At 48.2% G+C, this 16,553-nt stretch overlaps 1 protein-coding gene across 7 annotated transcripts in view; it reads right to left on the bottom strand.

The window, feature by feature from the left end:
* Positions 1-16,553, bottom strand: part of PRDM16 (PR/SET domain 16) — a 315,191-nt gene that overhangs the window by 15,570 nt on the left and 283,068 nt on the right. For 6 of the 7 annotated variants that reach the window (XM_038160107.1, XM_038160110.1, XM_038160111.1 and 3 more), the window contains 4 exons: positions 11,801-13,202; positions 8,193-8,280; positions 4,271-4,440; positions 2,289-2,366 (listed from right to left, as the gene is read on the bottom strand). In XM_038160107.1, coding sequence (XP_038016035.1) covers positions 2,289-2,366; positions 4,271-4,440; positions 8,193-8,280; positions 11,801-13,202 — 1,738 coding nt within the window. The remainder of the gene's footprint in view (positions 1-2,288; positions 2,367-4,270; positions 4,441-8,192; positions 8,281-11,800; positions 13,203-16,553) is intronic. The other variant, XM_038160108.1, reaches the window with a different exon arrangement.

The raw sequence follows: 16,553 nt of genomic DNA, 5'->3' as shown, positions 1-16,553 counted from the left end.
CTCGGAGGGTTTTCAAATAATTTGATTTTTAGGAAGTGCATCACCAGGTATTTCTCACTCTTCAGAAAATTTGTTGCATTTTCTCTTTATAAAAAGAATCTGCCTTGTTATTGCTCACGTGCTATTACTTCTTACTTTATACATAATTAGACATTTAAGAAGTTTGAGTGTCTTCATAGCCCCCCCAAAAAAAAACCTCCAAAAAATTTAATCAGTGACCATCAGTAATCAAACCCAAACCACCTTATTTTCTAGCCTATTGTCTTTAAGAACATACTGATTAATAATTGGATTAATATTTAAATTATTATATATAAAAATATTTTTATATAGGGTAAAAAAAATGTAAACAATCAAAAACGAGGTTGCAATTGAGACAGCAGTAAAACACTGAGAAATCAGCAACCTCCTTGTACCTGCCTGAAGTCAGCACTTAAAAACCAAGCTCTCAAAACAAGTCTGGCTGCCAAAGCTGCAAATCTCAGTTCTCTGAGAGGAAAAGCAAATCAATGATAATTAAAGCTCGTCTGTAAACGCAGCCCCGGCTCTCGGGAGTGCTGTTAGAATGCAACATTGTCCAGGAGTCAGACCTCTAAAAAACCCACACAGGCTATTTTCTGGGAGAAGACCAGATCAAATAAATCTTTATTTTCCTAACCTTTGTTAAGTTGCAAGTCTCCTTTTTTGGAAGAAAACTGAACTAAGGATCTCGGAATAATCAGGAGTGAGCGTTGCAGTGGACAGGGAACACACAGGCATATCAAATAACACAACCCCAAACATCACAGCAGGGATATAATCCAAAATATATGTCTGCTTTGGGGGGCGGTGGTGGTGTATTTTTAATTTACCTAATGTCTACACTAAAGATGCTGGATGGAAAATAAACGTGATTCTCAGCGTAGCGGGGATTACAATGTGGGAGAGTCAATTCTTAGGTTAAACTGAGCATAAAAATGTGATGCATTTGACCACATGGCCTTTTGCTGCTCATAAATTTGTGTTTCTCTTTATTTAATAACTGCTCCATTTGCTTTGTTGGGAACTTATGGCTGTGTATGAAACGTTGCAATATCAGCTGCCCAAAACGAAATGGAATTGTTACCATTGTTTGACAACCTGCAAAACACTCCCTCACATCATGGCAAACACAAGGCTTGATTTGCAGCAAGCTCTCAATTCATCATTCCTTCAGGTTTGCTCATTTCTGGACTTCGTTCTAACAAAAAAGGCTTTCTTTTTTCACCAATTTTTTTAAAACCTCTTGCAACTCGCTGGGAGAAAATGCTGGGGGGAAAGATTTCCGTGAGAAATAGTTATTTATATACCTAAGCACACATATTACATGTATTTCCTTGTCAGTTTTATTCAGATTTAAAGCCCTGACTTGGGCAGGGGCCACAGTGCTGGGCTGGGACACTGTCCTTGTGCACACTGAAGCATCAAAATCACATCACCTTGTCCCCAGCTAACAGAAGATAGCTCACTCTTCAACCTCAGACGCTCACCAACGCGTGAGACTTGAGACTCTGTGTAAATCCCCCCCCTCCCAGCTCTCCCTTTAAACTCCATGATTTAAGCTCAGAAACGAACAAAATTCAGTTTAAGGCAGGTAAATCGCCACGTTTTTGCATGTCGTGCATTTTCTCTTTATAAAAAGAATTTGCCTTGTGTATATTATGTATAAAGTAGGAATTAACAGCACACGGCTCATGTGCTATTGATTCCCACTTCATCCATAATTAGACTTCTTAAGTAGAAGTTTAAGTGACTTCATAGCCCCCCTCCCCAAAAGAAAAAAATCAAAACAATTTAATCAGTGACCATCAGGGATCAAACCCAAGCCTTTGTTTTTTTTTGATCCCCTGCTCCAGGCACCTCTGATGTGCATTAAGAAAAGAAAAAAAAAAACCCAAAAACCCAGCTAGCCTCAGCAGTGAAGGTCCTGGCAAGCCCTTCAAACCAGCCTGAATTTCAGAGCCATTCAGCACCTTCAGCTGTCCTTGAGATGAATGGTTAACGTGAGTGTGAAACAACACTGCAAATCAGAGCCCTCATTTGCCAGCATACATCTAAATATAAGTTAAGTGTCTATCTTCGAGCTGCCAAGCCTGATTATTTTTGGCTGGTACACATAATATACAACCCTATGAATCACTCTGTGTAACGCTCCAGGCCTGTGGTATTCTGCTGGCACAGCTTTATAGAGGAGGGGGGGAAATACCAGAGTGGTGAGTGAGGAGTGTTTGGGAAAGGGTTTTTTTTTTTTTTATGGGGGACAACATCACCTGTAAGGCTGCTCCCCAGTGTGTGTCCGCAGATGCCTCGTCAGGTTGGCTGAGCGTGGGAAGATCTTGCCGCAGTACCTGGACAGGGAGAACCAAAGGAAACCATCAGGAGAACCAAAGGAAACCATCAGGAGAGCCCACGGATGCTGTGGGAAAGGGATTTGTAGGGAATTCTCCAAGCCTGACAGAAGGCTCACGCAGTGAGCATCTGTGTGCGAACCTGGAGATAAGGAATGCTGACTTAGGAATGCCACGGGATGGGACAGGCATTGCTGAGAGAGAAATGGAGCCAGAAACAAGTTTCAAAGGATGGCCCTTGCCAATAAGGCTGGATACTTTAGGGAAATAGAGCTGTGAAAGATGCCACAGCACCACCTGCACCCCTCATTCTGACACCGCTCCCAAAATCCCTTCGTGCGCTCACATCATGAGCTCATCCCTGATGGGGAGGACAAATCTCCCACCCCAGGGTCACAGGGGGCACTGTGCTGGCATCAGAGCACCAGGAGCAGCTGAGGGAGCTGGGAGAACATTCTCCCTCCTACAGCTCCCTGACAGGAGGGTGCAGCCAGGTGGGGTCGGGCTCTGCTCCCATGGAATGAGGGACAGGACAATGGGAAACAGCCTCAAGTTGCACCAGAGGAGGTTCAGATTGGATACTCGGGGATTTTTTTCACAGAAAGGCTTGTCAGACGCTGGAATGGGATACTCGGGGAGGTGGTGGAGTCACTATCCCTGGAAGTGTTCAAAGGAAGTGTGGACAAGGCACTTGAAGACAGGGTTTAACTACAGCATTCCTGCATCAGGGTACAGAGGGTTTAATCACTGCCTGGGCAGATTGGCACTTGAGATGTTTCTGCATCTCCTTTATAGCCCTGTTGATGTGCTCATCAAACAGAATCTGCTCTTTCATCCTTGGAATTCACAGAATTTTCTCTGGATAAAGGCTGCAGCACCGTGCTGTGGGTTAGGAGGCTGGCAGCTGCTTAGAGCAAGGAAATGCAGCCGCACGAAATTAATAAAGGGAGGAATTGTGTTCCCCCATAAATCCAGCTCACAGTAAAATCAAAAAGGTATAAATAAAAACACTAATTGGGAAATAAAGACCTAAGGAGGAGGGGCTGCACTCTGTGACTATGAAACCTATTGTAGGAGGAAGCCATGAGAGACTTTCCTTATTTCAGAGACCTTCAGCTGTCCTGAAGTTGAACAGCCAATGCGAGTGTTCCACAGCAATGAAAATCCAAATCTTAGCTTGTGGGTGTGCATCTAAAATTTAAGTTGAGTCCCTTTTGTAAGTAGAAACCTCAAATTTCTAAATACTCAACTGAAATCCGAGCCTGCAGCTCTTGTGGCAAAGTTGAACGTAAGAGACACATCAACAAAAACTTGTACCCACTTTCTGCACCCAAAAAAATCCCCTCAGCCGGAGCCACCACGAGAACCTTGCGGTAAAACTGCGACAGCAGAGAGAGGTTTATTATTAAACACCCTTGATCTGCTCCAATTTGGAGCTGGATGGGTACGTGAGGGGTTCTGTGGATAGAACAGTTTGAAAAAGTCGTTTCCTGCATGCCATTTTTTAAAATTCAATCATTTTTCCATAGCTGAGGTTGGATATAACCGGGACTGGCATTGGCAACGGCGGCGTTCACTGCTGCACGCCAGAGACTTGGGTCTGCTTGAGAATCTCCAGATCTGCTCCCAAGGTTATTAAAAATTACAAAGCAAACAGAAGATGCTGATTTCCTACCAGACAAAACAAGCTATTTCAGAGGGAATTAGTCATCCCAGCTCTGCTCTGATTCCACCGCTCCTTGTTTTCCCTCCTGGCGGAGATGTCAGTGCGGAGCTGCTCCACTCCGTGCTGGTGCCCAGCGCAGCTGCCCAGCTGGGATGGCACATCCTGGGGTGTTCCCACATCCCTGGGGTGTTTCCATGCCCTGAGGGTCAGTGTGGATGCCGTGGGATGCCAGGCTCACCTGCAGGTGTAGCGCTCCTTGCCCTTGCGCAGGATGGGGTCGGAGAGCGTGGGCGGCGGTGATCGGAAGTTGAAGGGGTGGTGGGGAAGGGGCTGCAGGGACGAGCCAGAGTCGGCCTTCATGGCTGCAAAGCTCTCCAGTTTCTCTGTCATCGTCTCGATGGCTGACATCTGCAAGGGCGGAGAGATAGCTCCTGTCAGAAAAATCCCTGGGAAGGGCAAGGTCTGATACATGAAACACCGGTTTTGGTTGGGCAAAGCCTCCTGCTGGTGTTGGCTCTCTTGGAAGTTGGAGGCACAGTGGGAAGTGGAGCCACTGGATCCAGGAGCCCCTGAATCCAACCGGTATTGGTCATGGAGAAAGCAGGAAAGGCACAACTGGCAAAGCCGGGCATTTAGATCCCAAAAAAATGAGCACTTGTTCACTTTCTGCAGTGTGCATGGGCTCACTTTCAACACTTTGGATCAAAAATTATCTCAGAATACACCCAAGACATCCATTTTTACTGGGAGAACACTGAAACTAAACACCATGGTCAGATGCCTGAGGCAGAACTCAGTACCCAAGCCCAAACCAAAGTCTCAGGAGGTCTGATTTCTCCTACAACGTCCTGGGGGCTCAGAAGGACAGGGCAGTGAGGGGTGGGTGGGCAGGTAGGGACACAACCCCAGGAGAGGGGGAACAGGGAAGTTTTGGGCCCAAAGCAGAAGAATCCTGGCCAGAGTGGAGTGGAAGGAATGTGTGATGGCTGCTCAGGGAGCTGAGAGAGGGGGAAGGGGTGAAGAGGGAGCAGCTGGAAAGAGGAGGAGGTAGGATCAGGCTCAGGATGGAGTGGATCCACAGGGAGCTTGTCTGGTGAAGAGACCAACACTAATTATGGGTAGGAAAGGTTCAGCAGCTCCTAAAGGTGATGGAAGGATGGGTGGGAGGTGGCCGAGTTTCCTGGAGTGAAAAGGAGCTCCAGCCAAACCCCTGGATGTGAGCAGTGGCTGGGTGAGTTACAGTCAGGAGGGGCAACACCTACACATCCCTTTGGGGTGGGAGCAGCTGGCATGCAGGCCTGGAGCTCGGACACCGAGCAGAATGTCCCTGGATGCTTGATCAGGTTTAGTTTGTGTGACTTGGCCTTGTTCTCACAGACGCAAGATTTAAACACCACACCAGAAAGAGGGAGAAAGGGAAAACCCTGGAGATACAGGAGAAGGAGAAAGCAGAAAAGGAAAGAATGAAGCTGGACCATGTGCAAAAAAGGAAAAAAATGGATCTGCATAAAAATCCTGCCTAAAGAACAGCACTTTTACTTTCATTACAGCACAGCAGGAAATCCAAGTCCAGGAGAGCAACGCGGCTCAGAGGGCGACGCCGACTCCTCCGACGTCCAGCTTCGCGCACTCCTGAGAGCACTTTGGAGATACCAGGGGCAGAAGAGAGGGCTAAAACAAACAAGGCAGCAATAAAGCTGCCTCCTGGCTGCGCTGACATCAGCGGGACAGGCGGGAGCTGCGGAGGCAGCCGGGGCGGCAGCGAGGAGCGGAAGGCAGTAGGAAGCCATACATCACCCCGAGATGCTCGATTGTACAGGAAGGGCTGACCTTTTGCACGTTTACACTTTATTAAACTGGGCTTTAAAAGGATTGGGAGGGGGGGCAGAGGGGGAAGAGAGCCAAGATATTGTTAAAAAATATATGGCTATGAAAAAAAAAGTTGTCTTAATCACCCCTGAAGACATTGTGAGGGCTGACAAGCATTCATAAGCTGTAAAAAAGAGGAGTAGTAACCCCCATTTCTCGATAATAGATCCACAGCCCCTTAGCTGGAGGCTCCCAGCCCATGATAAATAGTAAGTAATACTTAGCACCAGCCACTTGAAAAGGTTACTTGATCATTTACAGCACCAGCTCTGCCCCAGCTGCCAGTCATGCAACAAAACCATCACGTTAAAAAGCTCTCCGGACCTTTCAGAGCCGAGCTCTCAGCCCTTCACCGAGGTACCTGGAGCTCTCCTTTGTTGTGCCCTGTTCTTTAGGCACTTAGTCAGAGATATTTGCTGGCTTGAGAGCCGTAGGCTGGTTTTAAAATTCTAAACACTGGCCACGGCCTCTCCAGTGGCAAAGGCACTTTGCTATTTAGGGAACAACTGCCTGGTTATAATAAAACAGAAACGGGAAGAAAAGAAACTTAACAGGTGAGGAAAGGCTTTCCATTAAGTTATCAAAAAGTTACACTGGTTATTTATGTTGTCCAGAGTTTCCTTTGGAATAGACAATGTAGGAAAACTCCCAGGGAGCAAAGGAACTTCTGCCAACGACTGGCTAAGGAATAAGAGCTGCCTGAAATTAAATTTGAGAGAGGAAACATCTCCTGAATGCTTTTATCACATCTTCTGGCTTCATCAGATCCCAGTGAGGGCACTCTGAGACAGCTGGGGATTAGTCACAGAGGAAAAGGCTGAGACCAGACTCGTGTTTGGAGTGAGAAAAGCCTGGGTAGAACGTGACTCTGACTGACCAGGCACAGGAACGTTGGTCCTAATGAAGAAAGCAGAAGCAGGAACCCTGAAAATGTGATTTCTTAGGAAAAGATCCAGGATCCAGAATTCTAAGCAATGCTGGATCCAGGGAACAGTCACAGCCTCAAGGCTGCCAGAGCTCTCGGACACAGGTGGGATTGCTGGGGTGTCCTGTGCAGGGCACAGGTTGGACTGGATGGTCCTTCCAGCTCAGGGTATTCCATGATTCTGTGATAACACTGGAGATTCTCTGATAACACTGGAAGGGGATCTGGTGGTAGAAATCTCCCACATTCTGGAACAAATGCCTCGTGTTCCTCTGCTGTGTCTGAAATACCTGATTGACTGCAGCATGGGAACGGCGCCTCTCCAGACCAAGTGATCCGAACGCAGCGCCCGCCTTATTAAAAATCATTATTAAAAATCAGTTATCAGGAAGCTTTGGGCTGGAGTGATTGTGGATTTGAGGCTATTCCGTGTGATAAGCTGCTAGAGATAACCAGACCTTCCAGATCTTTTCACTGCCATGGGAAGAGGACGTGGTCGGGATTTCAGGAACAATGTTAACAACCTTCCACCCAGAGCTTGCTCCTGCTTGGGGTCTGAATGTTTCTCATCGTCTCCTTGGGTTGCTTTGCCACGCTGGCTCCTCCCTGCTATCAGATTCTTTACAGGCAGATATCCCCACTATTCTAAGCCACACAAACACAGGATGTTCCTGGCCAGCCTGTCACCATTATCCAGCCTGGACGAAGGAAAAATCGGGGGAAGTTATTAACCAAACTCTGAGGCTGGTGCGAAACAATGCGGGAACTAAGTTTAGCTGTGAAAGCAACCAGGACCCAGATTTCACAAACCTGCGAGTTATTTATCTAAGGTGGGAAACATTATCAGGGGAGAACAATGCTTGTGAATATAAAGGAGAGCACAATGAGGAGCACGGGGCTGGGATCCCAGCCTGGGCACAGCGGGAGGGATGGGGGATAGCTGGGGACTGTCACACGCACAGCTGAACCCGCTGCCCGGTGTTCCACACGCTCCTCATGATGTGGGAAATCCAGGAAGGTGGAAAATGCTGCTGCCTTGGGGCTGGGCAGTCCTTCTCCACCTTGTACCACTGCAAATGACACCCACGGGTGTTCCCAAAGGAAGAGCCATGCAGCCATTGCGGGCTGTGGAAGGGGAGCTTGGCAGAGCCTATGAGCTGCCCAGACCTCATCCCTGTTTTCCTGGTAATGCAAAGGAAACAGCAAGGCACAGCTGCCATCATCCTCAAACTGGGAATTAAATGTGTCTGGAAGGAACTAGTGGAGTTTCCAATCAGGCCCCAGGATGAGGAGGAGCCCGATCCCAGTGATCCCAGTGTGTACCAGCTCCACCCCAGCATTCCATCAGCAGTGTCACTGCTTTTACCTGGGGGTGAAAAAGCAGCGGGGAGGGTCGCAGGTACTTCTCCTTGAGGGCACCCACGGGGTCTGTCACCTTCCGCTTCTCCACCCTGCTGGACAACAACACAGAGGGTTACATACCTCACGGGCAGCCCCACACAGCCACGCTGTGCTGAAATTACACACAAGGTTATTCTCTTACTCACACAAACCTCTTCCACCCCCTTCTCCTGGACACTACAGATTCTGATGCACAACTGCCCCAAAGAAAGCACTGGAAATAACATGAACACCAATCCCCTCCTTTGGACAGTATTTTTTTTTTAGCCTTCAGGCTGATGACTAAGAAAACATTTTGCTCCTGCTCTGCTGCAGTGGTTTATAAACCTCTGCTGTTGTGAAAGGTCATGGAAAACCCTGTGTTTAGAGCAAAACTGTCTGAGCTGGAGAAGCTCTAGGGTCCACAGCAGGCAGCCCCCGCATGGAAAAAAAAAAATTGTCTTTGAGAGTTTGAATTTATGTCAAGAGTTAACACTGGGCCAGACTCTGCAGCCCCAAGCGTGCTGAAATCATTAGGTGTTTCATATTTGTTTCCTCCCTCGTAGCTGAGACATAATTTGCATTGAGTTTCTTTGGCAAGCCCATGTGGACAACGATTTAAAAAGTGAGGGACTGGTGGGAGAATTTTGAAGTGGCTCAGAGTCCTGAGTTCTTCTGATATCACCTTGGCCCACTCAAATATTTCATGTTTAAGCATCTGAGATGCAGAAATGCCCCTAAAGTGAGGCTCCTGTTTTTGAAAATGTTGGCTTTGCTTCCACAAAATATTCTACTTGCAGGGAAATGGAGGTGTGGAATCACAAAAAAGACAAACTGAGATGTTCTCTAAGGGGAAAAAAAGTGTTGAGGAAGTAACTCCAACAAACACAGCTGCATCCTTAAACGGTTGGAATTGAGTCCATCCAGCTAAACCAGCAGAAATCCAAGAGTAAGAGTGATTTTAACTACATTAGTCTAGCATAAATTGAGAGCAAATTATTTTTGCTGCATTTCAGCTGATTGGTGTGTGGATCAAATTACCAAAGAGTTTAAAGAAGAGCCCTGCCGAGTGCAGTCAGCGAACTGTGCTTAATCTGCATTTAATTCTTCTTGGGTAGAGGGAAAGAGAAGAGCTGGATTGGAAACGCAGCCAGAATTAGGGGGCTTTGGAAGGTACGTGCTTTTATGGGTCTGAGTTGCCAGAAAAACCAAAGAATAAGTAAAAAGTTGCTCCCTGAGCCGCTCTGACCAGCCCCAGCTTTGCTCTCCGTGAGGCGCTGAAATGCCCAGAGGAACATCCCTGATCCCAGCAGAGCCATCTGGGGAGAGCCCTGCCTGCTCTGTGTGCGTAAAACCTGGTGAGCTGACAGCATTTCCCCAGCTCTGCCATGTCCCGGCACCAGGAATGGAAACACAAGGTCCAAACGTCCCCGTCAGAGCCGAATTCCGCAGCGCCTGGAGGATTAAGCCGATCGTTTCAGCCCAGTGCCTGAGAACGTCACCCCCACGGGCTGAGCTAAAAACTGCCCCCATTTCAGACTGTCTGGCCGCATTAAATTATATCACCAGGAGAAAATGTCAAGGATTTAAGTGGCCTTTGGGAGAAAAAAATGAAGGAGCCAAATGATGTGAGAGAGTCTGATAAAGGGAAGTTTAGAAACAAAATATTTCCATATTTTTCAAGCTGGGACTTGGAAGCTGGGCTGTTTCGCTCATTACATCAGAAGTCTGATTCGCAAGCAACGCCACCGCTGACTTTCTATTTTAACACATGACTAAAACTATGTGCATCCCATGGAATGCAACAAACGATGCCCCCATCCTTCACTTCCATCTGTCTTCTGGGCCTTTACGGTTTTCCCGAGGCCACTGTTTTAACTGGCAGCGGCTTTTCCAGGCTGTGTTATTTCAGCATTTCTGCTGAGAATGCCCAGGGGTGGCAGGACCCTACAAGGATTCTTTTGCCTTTCTATCCCATTTATTGATTTTTTTTTTCCCCCCCAGGAGTACTTTTTATGAACGCTGTTCACACCATGCCTGATTTCTCCAGGAGGAGATGGCCACGGTGGGTGCCAGGCAGGACACGGCACCTCCTGACCTGGGAGGTGTCCCCATCTCAGATGGCGCGGTGTGGGCACGTCACCCCCGTGAGCTGGCAGAGCCAGAGACACTCATTTAGCCAGCAGAGAGGGCTCACTAATCCTCATCCCAGCCGACAGCTCCTTGGCCTGGCCAGACACTGACATCACTTTTTCCCACAGTTATCAGCCCTGCGACAGCGGCCGGCGGTGACATCTGGGCTGTCGTGGTGCTCGCAGCCCCCTGAGCGCCCATCCCACCGTCACACCACGGTGGCCCTGAGGCTTTCCAGCGCCAGGGACAAGGCAGATCCTGCAGGGGAACAGCCAGTAACCTTCCAGCAGGCTGGGCACAGCAAGGATCACCACGCATTCAGCACAAGGAATGTCAGGACAAAACATTCACCTCCATGAACTGAAGCCAGGAGCGCTCCAGGACAAGCACACGTATCCAGAAGGATGCCGTGGAGCATTTAGAGATTGTAATGGCTAATTTAGATGTGTTAATGTCTAAATCAAACTGGTTCAGGACATGCTTTTTCACTGGGCTTCGCTAAAACCAAACGTGCCATGTCCACCTTGTCCAAAGGCAATGCCCGGATGGGTGACACACAAATTTACTGTTACCCTCACCACAAAGTTATGATAGTTTTCCTTTGGGAGCAGATTTTATAAAAGGCTCTCAAACAACAAGAGGCCAAAGTCTTCCTTTTTGCTTCCTCCTGAACCGACTCCTTCTGGAAGTTTAGCTGACATTTGGATAACTTCACCCAGCCTGCTCTACACACGCCTCCCATGTTCAGCTCATGCTGACGTAACGCATCAGGCCCTCCTCAGAACCATCTGTTCAAGTGACACCAGAAAGGCCTTGTTATCTCCCAAGAAAGATAAATCTGTGAGAAGTGTATCTGGGAGAGATCTGGGTAGTAACACGCTACCATGTGTTTACACAGTACTTGTTACTCCAAGAGTAACATGTTTCGGCAGGTTGGGTCTGCACCAGCAGCTCTTCCGAATGGGAAAAAAACCAAAAAAAGGCATTAGAAAGGAAAAGGGAGAAAGGAGAAAGAAAGGTGAAGTGGCTCACAAAAGGCCCTCGAGTCAGTCAGTGGGAGAGCTGCGTTTCCAGGCTCCCAGGGCTCCTGACTCATTCCCAAGCCATGAGAGCCCAGGGCTCCAAGGCAATCTGAACTCTGCATTCTTATCGAATCAAACCTCTGGAATTTCTCCAGCAGAAGTGCCATCTTAGCGATGGCTCGTGGGAGAGTCCTTAAATAGGTCAAGTTTCTTCTTTATCAAAATAAGGATGTGTTCTTTACACACTGATTACGAGGGCTCCTTGCAATTACTCAGGCCTTTCCATTCAGGAAATTCAATGTGTGGGGAAGTACAAACAACAACAGGAGATGTTCAACTGCTCTTCCCGACCAACCTGCATCCTCCCCTGCCTCAGGGTGTGGTGTCAGCTGGAAAAGGAGCTGGTTAGGGAAGGGCTTAAGGCAGGGTATGTTAATACCTGTAGATGGGGTCCATGAAAAAGGGCGATGGCTTAGCGTAGTGCAGGGAAGGCTGCTGAGGCAGCTGGGACTGGGAAATCTTAGGTAAGACCTCACTTGCCATCAGCTTCCTCTCCCCATAAATGTGGTTTTTCCGTGGCTCTCTCCCTCCGTTCTGGCTGGCTCGGATGCGGTTGCCAATGCTCAGATCCAGTGGCTGCTCCTCCCCTGAGGACGGGGCTGGGAGGACCTTGGGGGGCGGCAGGATTGGCTTAATCTCTTTTGGCTTCGTGGTGAGATCGAAGGGGGACTCTGAGCTGGTGCCACCGACTTTGTGGAGGTCCCTGGGTGACTTTGGTTCTGCCTTGACCAGCAAGTTGTGATTGAGGGTCCGCTCCGTGAAAGGGTACAGGGAGTGGGGGAAATTGGGGAGGAACTGGAAAGGGAACATGGAATGATACGGGAGTGAACCCATCTTTTTCTCCTGCATACCCATAAAGCCAGGCCCAAAATACTTCTCTGCGATGGAGGCGATGGCTTTAATAGAGTCATTGGCAGCGCCCGTGGTGGGCAGCAGGTGCTCCTCGGGGGGAGGAAAGAAGGAATGCTGAGAATAGAAGAGAGGGATCTCGCTCGTGGTGTTGGTGGAACTGGCAGACACCGAGCTGCTGACGAAATCTGGCTTGGTCTCCATTTGTTTGCTCTTGTCTTTCGTTTTGTCCCTGTCACTCTCGGCGTCACTGTCCAGGTCAGAGCCGGTGCCAGTCGTGGTGTCCAGATCCGTGCCCGTGGTCGTGTTGACATCCTCAAAGTCACTGCCATCGGACATGTCACTGTTCCTGGCTTTTAGCTTCTCCAGGTAGGAGTTTTCCAGGCTGCTTTCACATTTCTCCTCCCCTGAGGGAGCCTGGTTGCTGTTGCTCACTGCGGAGATCAGGGGCAACGCCGGGTTCCCGAGGGGGCTGGGGAGCTTCGCGTCCGGAGTGTGGTTGAGGGGACTTTTGAGCAGTTGCGTGGGTGGTAACAAGGGGGGCCTGGGGTACAGAGAAGGTGGAAAAATCCCCGGGAATCCCGGGGTGAGGGCGGGGAATGCTGGGGGCGCTGGCGAGAACGGGAGCCCGCCGGGGTGCGGGCGGGATGGGAAATACTCATTAAAGCCCAAGCTGGCGTGGTTGAGGTTGGGAGAGGGCTTGGATTTGTCCATCATGGAGGTGGGCGTGAGGGGGAGGCCGGGGGCAAAGATGCTGGCGGGGCTGTAATGGTTCTTGCCCTCGCAGAAGCGCCGGTGCTTGTTGAGGGAGGAGGTAGTGCTGAACATCTGCCCGCAGTCCTTGCACTTGATCTGGGTGCGGCAGTCGGCGTGCATCCGCTTGTGGCGGCACAGGTTGGAGAACTGCGTGTAGGATTTGTGACAGACCTCACCTAAAGCGTCAACAGGAACCAACAACAAAAGCCATATGAAATTAACAGGAAAACAGCAGGGCTTCGCTGTGGGATTCACCAGCCCGCCCCCACACCACTCTGTTCCTCTCCCTACCCCAAGAGCAGTGGAACATCACTGCCTTTCCCTTTGGATGAAGCCCAGCCTGGAGAATCTCTCAATCCACAGAAATCTGAGGGGATGTGCTAGCTCTGCTCAAAGTCTGGGGGAATTTTCAGGAAAGATTATCATGGAATCACAGAATGGTTTGGTTGGGAGTGGCATAAAACCCATCCCAGCCCACCCCCTGCCGTGGCAGGGACACCTTCCACTATCCCAGGCTGCTCCAAGCCCTGTCCAGCCTGGCCTTGGACACTTCCAGGGATCCAGGAGCATCCACAGCTGCTCTGGACAACCTGTGCCAGGGCCTGGTGACCCTCACAGGGAAGAATTCTTCTGTATATCCAGCTTAAATTCACCCTCTTTCAGTTTGAATGTATTCCTCCTTGTCCTGTCACTCCAAAGTCCCTCTCCAGCTTCCCTCTCTGCCCTGCAGGTCCTGGAAGGTGCTTTGAGATCTCCACACAACCTTCTCCAGGCTGAAGAAATCTCTCTGCCCAGATCCAGAGGGAAGATGCTCCATTCCCTCAGAACATCTTTGCCCTAATCATACATTTTTAGAGATAACATCCATTTATCCCAGCTCATCTGCTTCCCATTACTTCTAGCATGGCAGGAAGCACTGGGGGCTGGAGGGAGAAGAACTTTGCCTCATTTAACCAAACCTGCCCTTCCTAAAAGCCCTCAGTGGTACATAACCCCTGCAGGGGGATGCTCTATAAATCCCCTGCCAGCCAGGCCTGGCTTCTGCCAGGACTGGGATCTCTTTTTTTAATCCTTTAAATCAGTCCAACACCCCTGCCCCGCTAACTGAAGCCACATCAGCGTTTTCTCTAACAACCTGTAAATACCAAGCTTTCAAAACATGGGTTTTTATGACCCCTTTTCACCTCCAGACTTGCTGCTGTGGGAGAAACATGGCAAAGCGGGACAGAAATCCCACCCCAAACTTTTCTACACATGAAAACGCAGTGACTTTTTATTATCTGGTGCCTCTTTCAACATGGGAATAAATGTGGTGGTGAGTTAACACACTCCTTCCCCCGGGGAACTGCTGTTATCACCCTTTTGTGAGCAGGGAAACTGAGACAAAGCAGGGGAAGGACATTGTTTGGGCTTGGACAGGCAAGGACGTGAATCCAAGTTCTGACACTCCAGCTCAGGGACTGTTCAGTGCTGCTTCCTTCCTCCCAGCTTTACTGATAGGTGCATGTGAGCATGATTTTCCCTGTATTTTCTCCTAAATGTTTCCTAAATCTTTAGGATTTCCCTCAGGGCTTGAATATCAAATGACTGGTGGGAGAGTGTTTCACTAGCAGCTCTGAAAATACAGTAATGTAATAAATTCCAATTGAAATTCAAAGCAGAGCTGGATAAAATTCAGTGAATTTGACATTTCAGTTCAGATGAGCACCCCAAAATCCAAAGGAGGGTCACTGAAGGCTCTGGTTTCTGGCTGCAGTGTAAATTCAGGCTGCACTGTCTTGTCCCCAGAGTATTTAATTGTTTGGCCCTGACACAGCCCAGAGCTGCAGGGAAACACAAACAGGACAAGAAAGTCACCACAAGAGTTTGGATGTTTGAGCCAATCCTAATTTTCGGATTATTTGGATTATTATTGAGCCAATGCTAATAACTTTAAAATCTCAGATCAGGTCTCCTGAACTGCTCTTAGTGCACACACAGAGTTTTATGGCTGTTGCAAGTATTATTTCAGCTACTTGCAAAGAAAAGGTTTATTCGGCTTTTTTACTCCATTTTAAAGGGTTTTCTTAAAAATTATCCAAACAGAGCTCTTAAAAGAAGCTCTACTGAATTTATTTTCCATGAAAATTCAGCACTACTGAATTTTATTTCCTCGATAGTCAAATACAACAATCTCTGCTTTTTTTTTTTTTCCAAGGGAATCAGTAATCACCATCCCTGGAATTGCTCGAAAAGCCTGTGGATGTGGCATTTAAGAATGTGGTTTAGTGATGAAATCAGCAGTGCTGGGTTAAGGGTTGGACTTGATGATCTCAGAGGGCTTTTCCAACTGTAACCATTCCATGATTCCAGGACTCCTCCATTTTTCACCCCAGGAGTTTTTGCTAGATATATAAATACTGCACAAAATTCCCTAAAGAGAAGTGCTGGAGCTCTGAGAGCTCACATCAGCCTTCTAAAATAAGGAAAACTGGAAAATTTCTGTTAGATCTCAGTTATCCAATAATTTAGTAATTCCATGTGGAATGGCCACTCTTGCCCTCCTGATTTCCGCAGTTATAAAGTTACAGGTTTGGGGTCTTTTGAAAGCCAAATATAATATTGTAAAAAATTAAACACAAACACACATAGACCCCCTTTTCTTCCACTGAACAGGGAAAAAAAGAAACAACTTCCTGGTGAATCCTGCCTGTGGATTTGAAGTTGTTAATGGATTCCACATTGATGGACAAAACAACCTGGCACATGTGTCCAGGCAGGATCCTGCTGCAGTTGCTCCACACGCTGATTTGCTCTGACAACTGCCTAATTCTGATGAGGTGAGAGTGAGGAGATTATGAGGAGAAATCCCTCATCTCCCTGCAGCAATCCTGGGAGCCAAATTATCCCTTTCATGTGCCCAGTGAAAGATTGCAGCAAAATGAGCGAGAGGAGCGTTTCTTCTTCCTCTGCTGACACCCAGCTGATTATCTCAGGACACTGATTACCTCGGGACATTAATGAAATGAGTCTCCCAGGATATTTCTCCATGCTGTTCCCATTATTCCAACAGGGGGAAAAAAGGCAGGAGTGGGTTCAGTGGCTTCCCTAATGTAACATCAAAGCCTGGAATCAAACCCAGATCCCGGCCCGTGCCTGAGCAACGTGTTCTGAAGTGTCGGGAAGTGATCCCTAAAGTTCCTGGAGCTTTGTTGTGACACCATCCACCTCCCTGCACAGTTATCCAAACCCAATGGGTGCTGTGCCAATTAAAAAAATATACAGCCCTGGGAATGACAAGGACTGAGATGGGTGGCTCTCCGGGGAAAATGCCCTTCTGGAAATATCCCACCAAGGAGAGCACTGAGGACACAGTTCATCTGCTGTTTATTTGGCTCCCAGCATTATCTAGATGAAACGTGCAGTAAATAAAGAAGAAAAAAACTTTCTCTTTGAAAAAAAACACCTTCTCATCTCTGTGATTATTCCAAGCTCTTTACAACACCTCCAGGGTTTGAGGCACCCCTGTAAAACATTTCGATCAGGCT

The sequence above is a fragment of the Motacilla alba genome, chromosome 21 (genome assembly GCF_015832195.1).
Source record: "Motacilla alba alba isolate MOTALB_02 chromosome 21, Motacilla_alba_V1.0_pri, whole genome shotgun sequence".
In the NCBI taxonomy this organism is placed as follows: Eukaryota; Metazoa; Chordata; class Aves; order Passeriformes; family Motacillidae; genus Motacilla; species Motacilla alba.
Note: the sequence above shows the minus strand (reverse complement) of the source record. Positions and strands in the feature narration are given on the sequence as shown.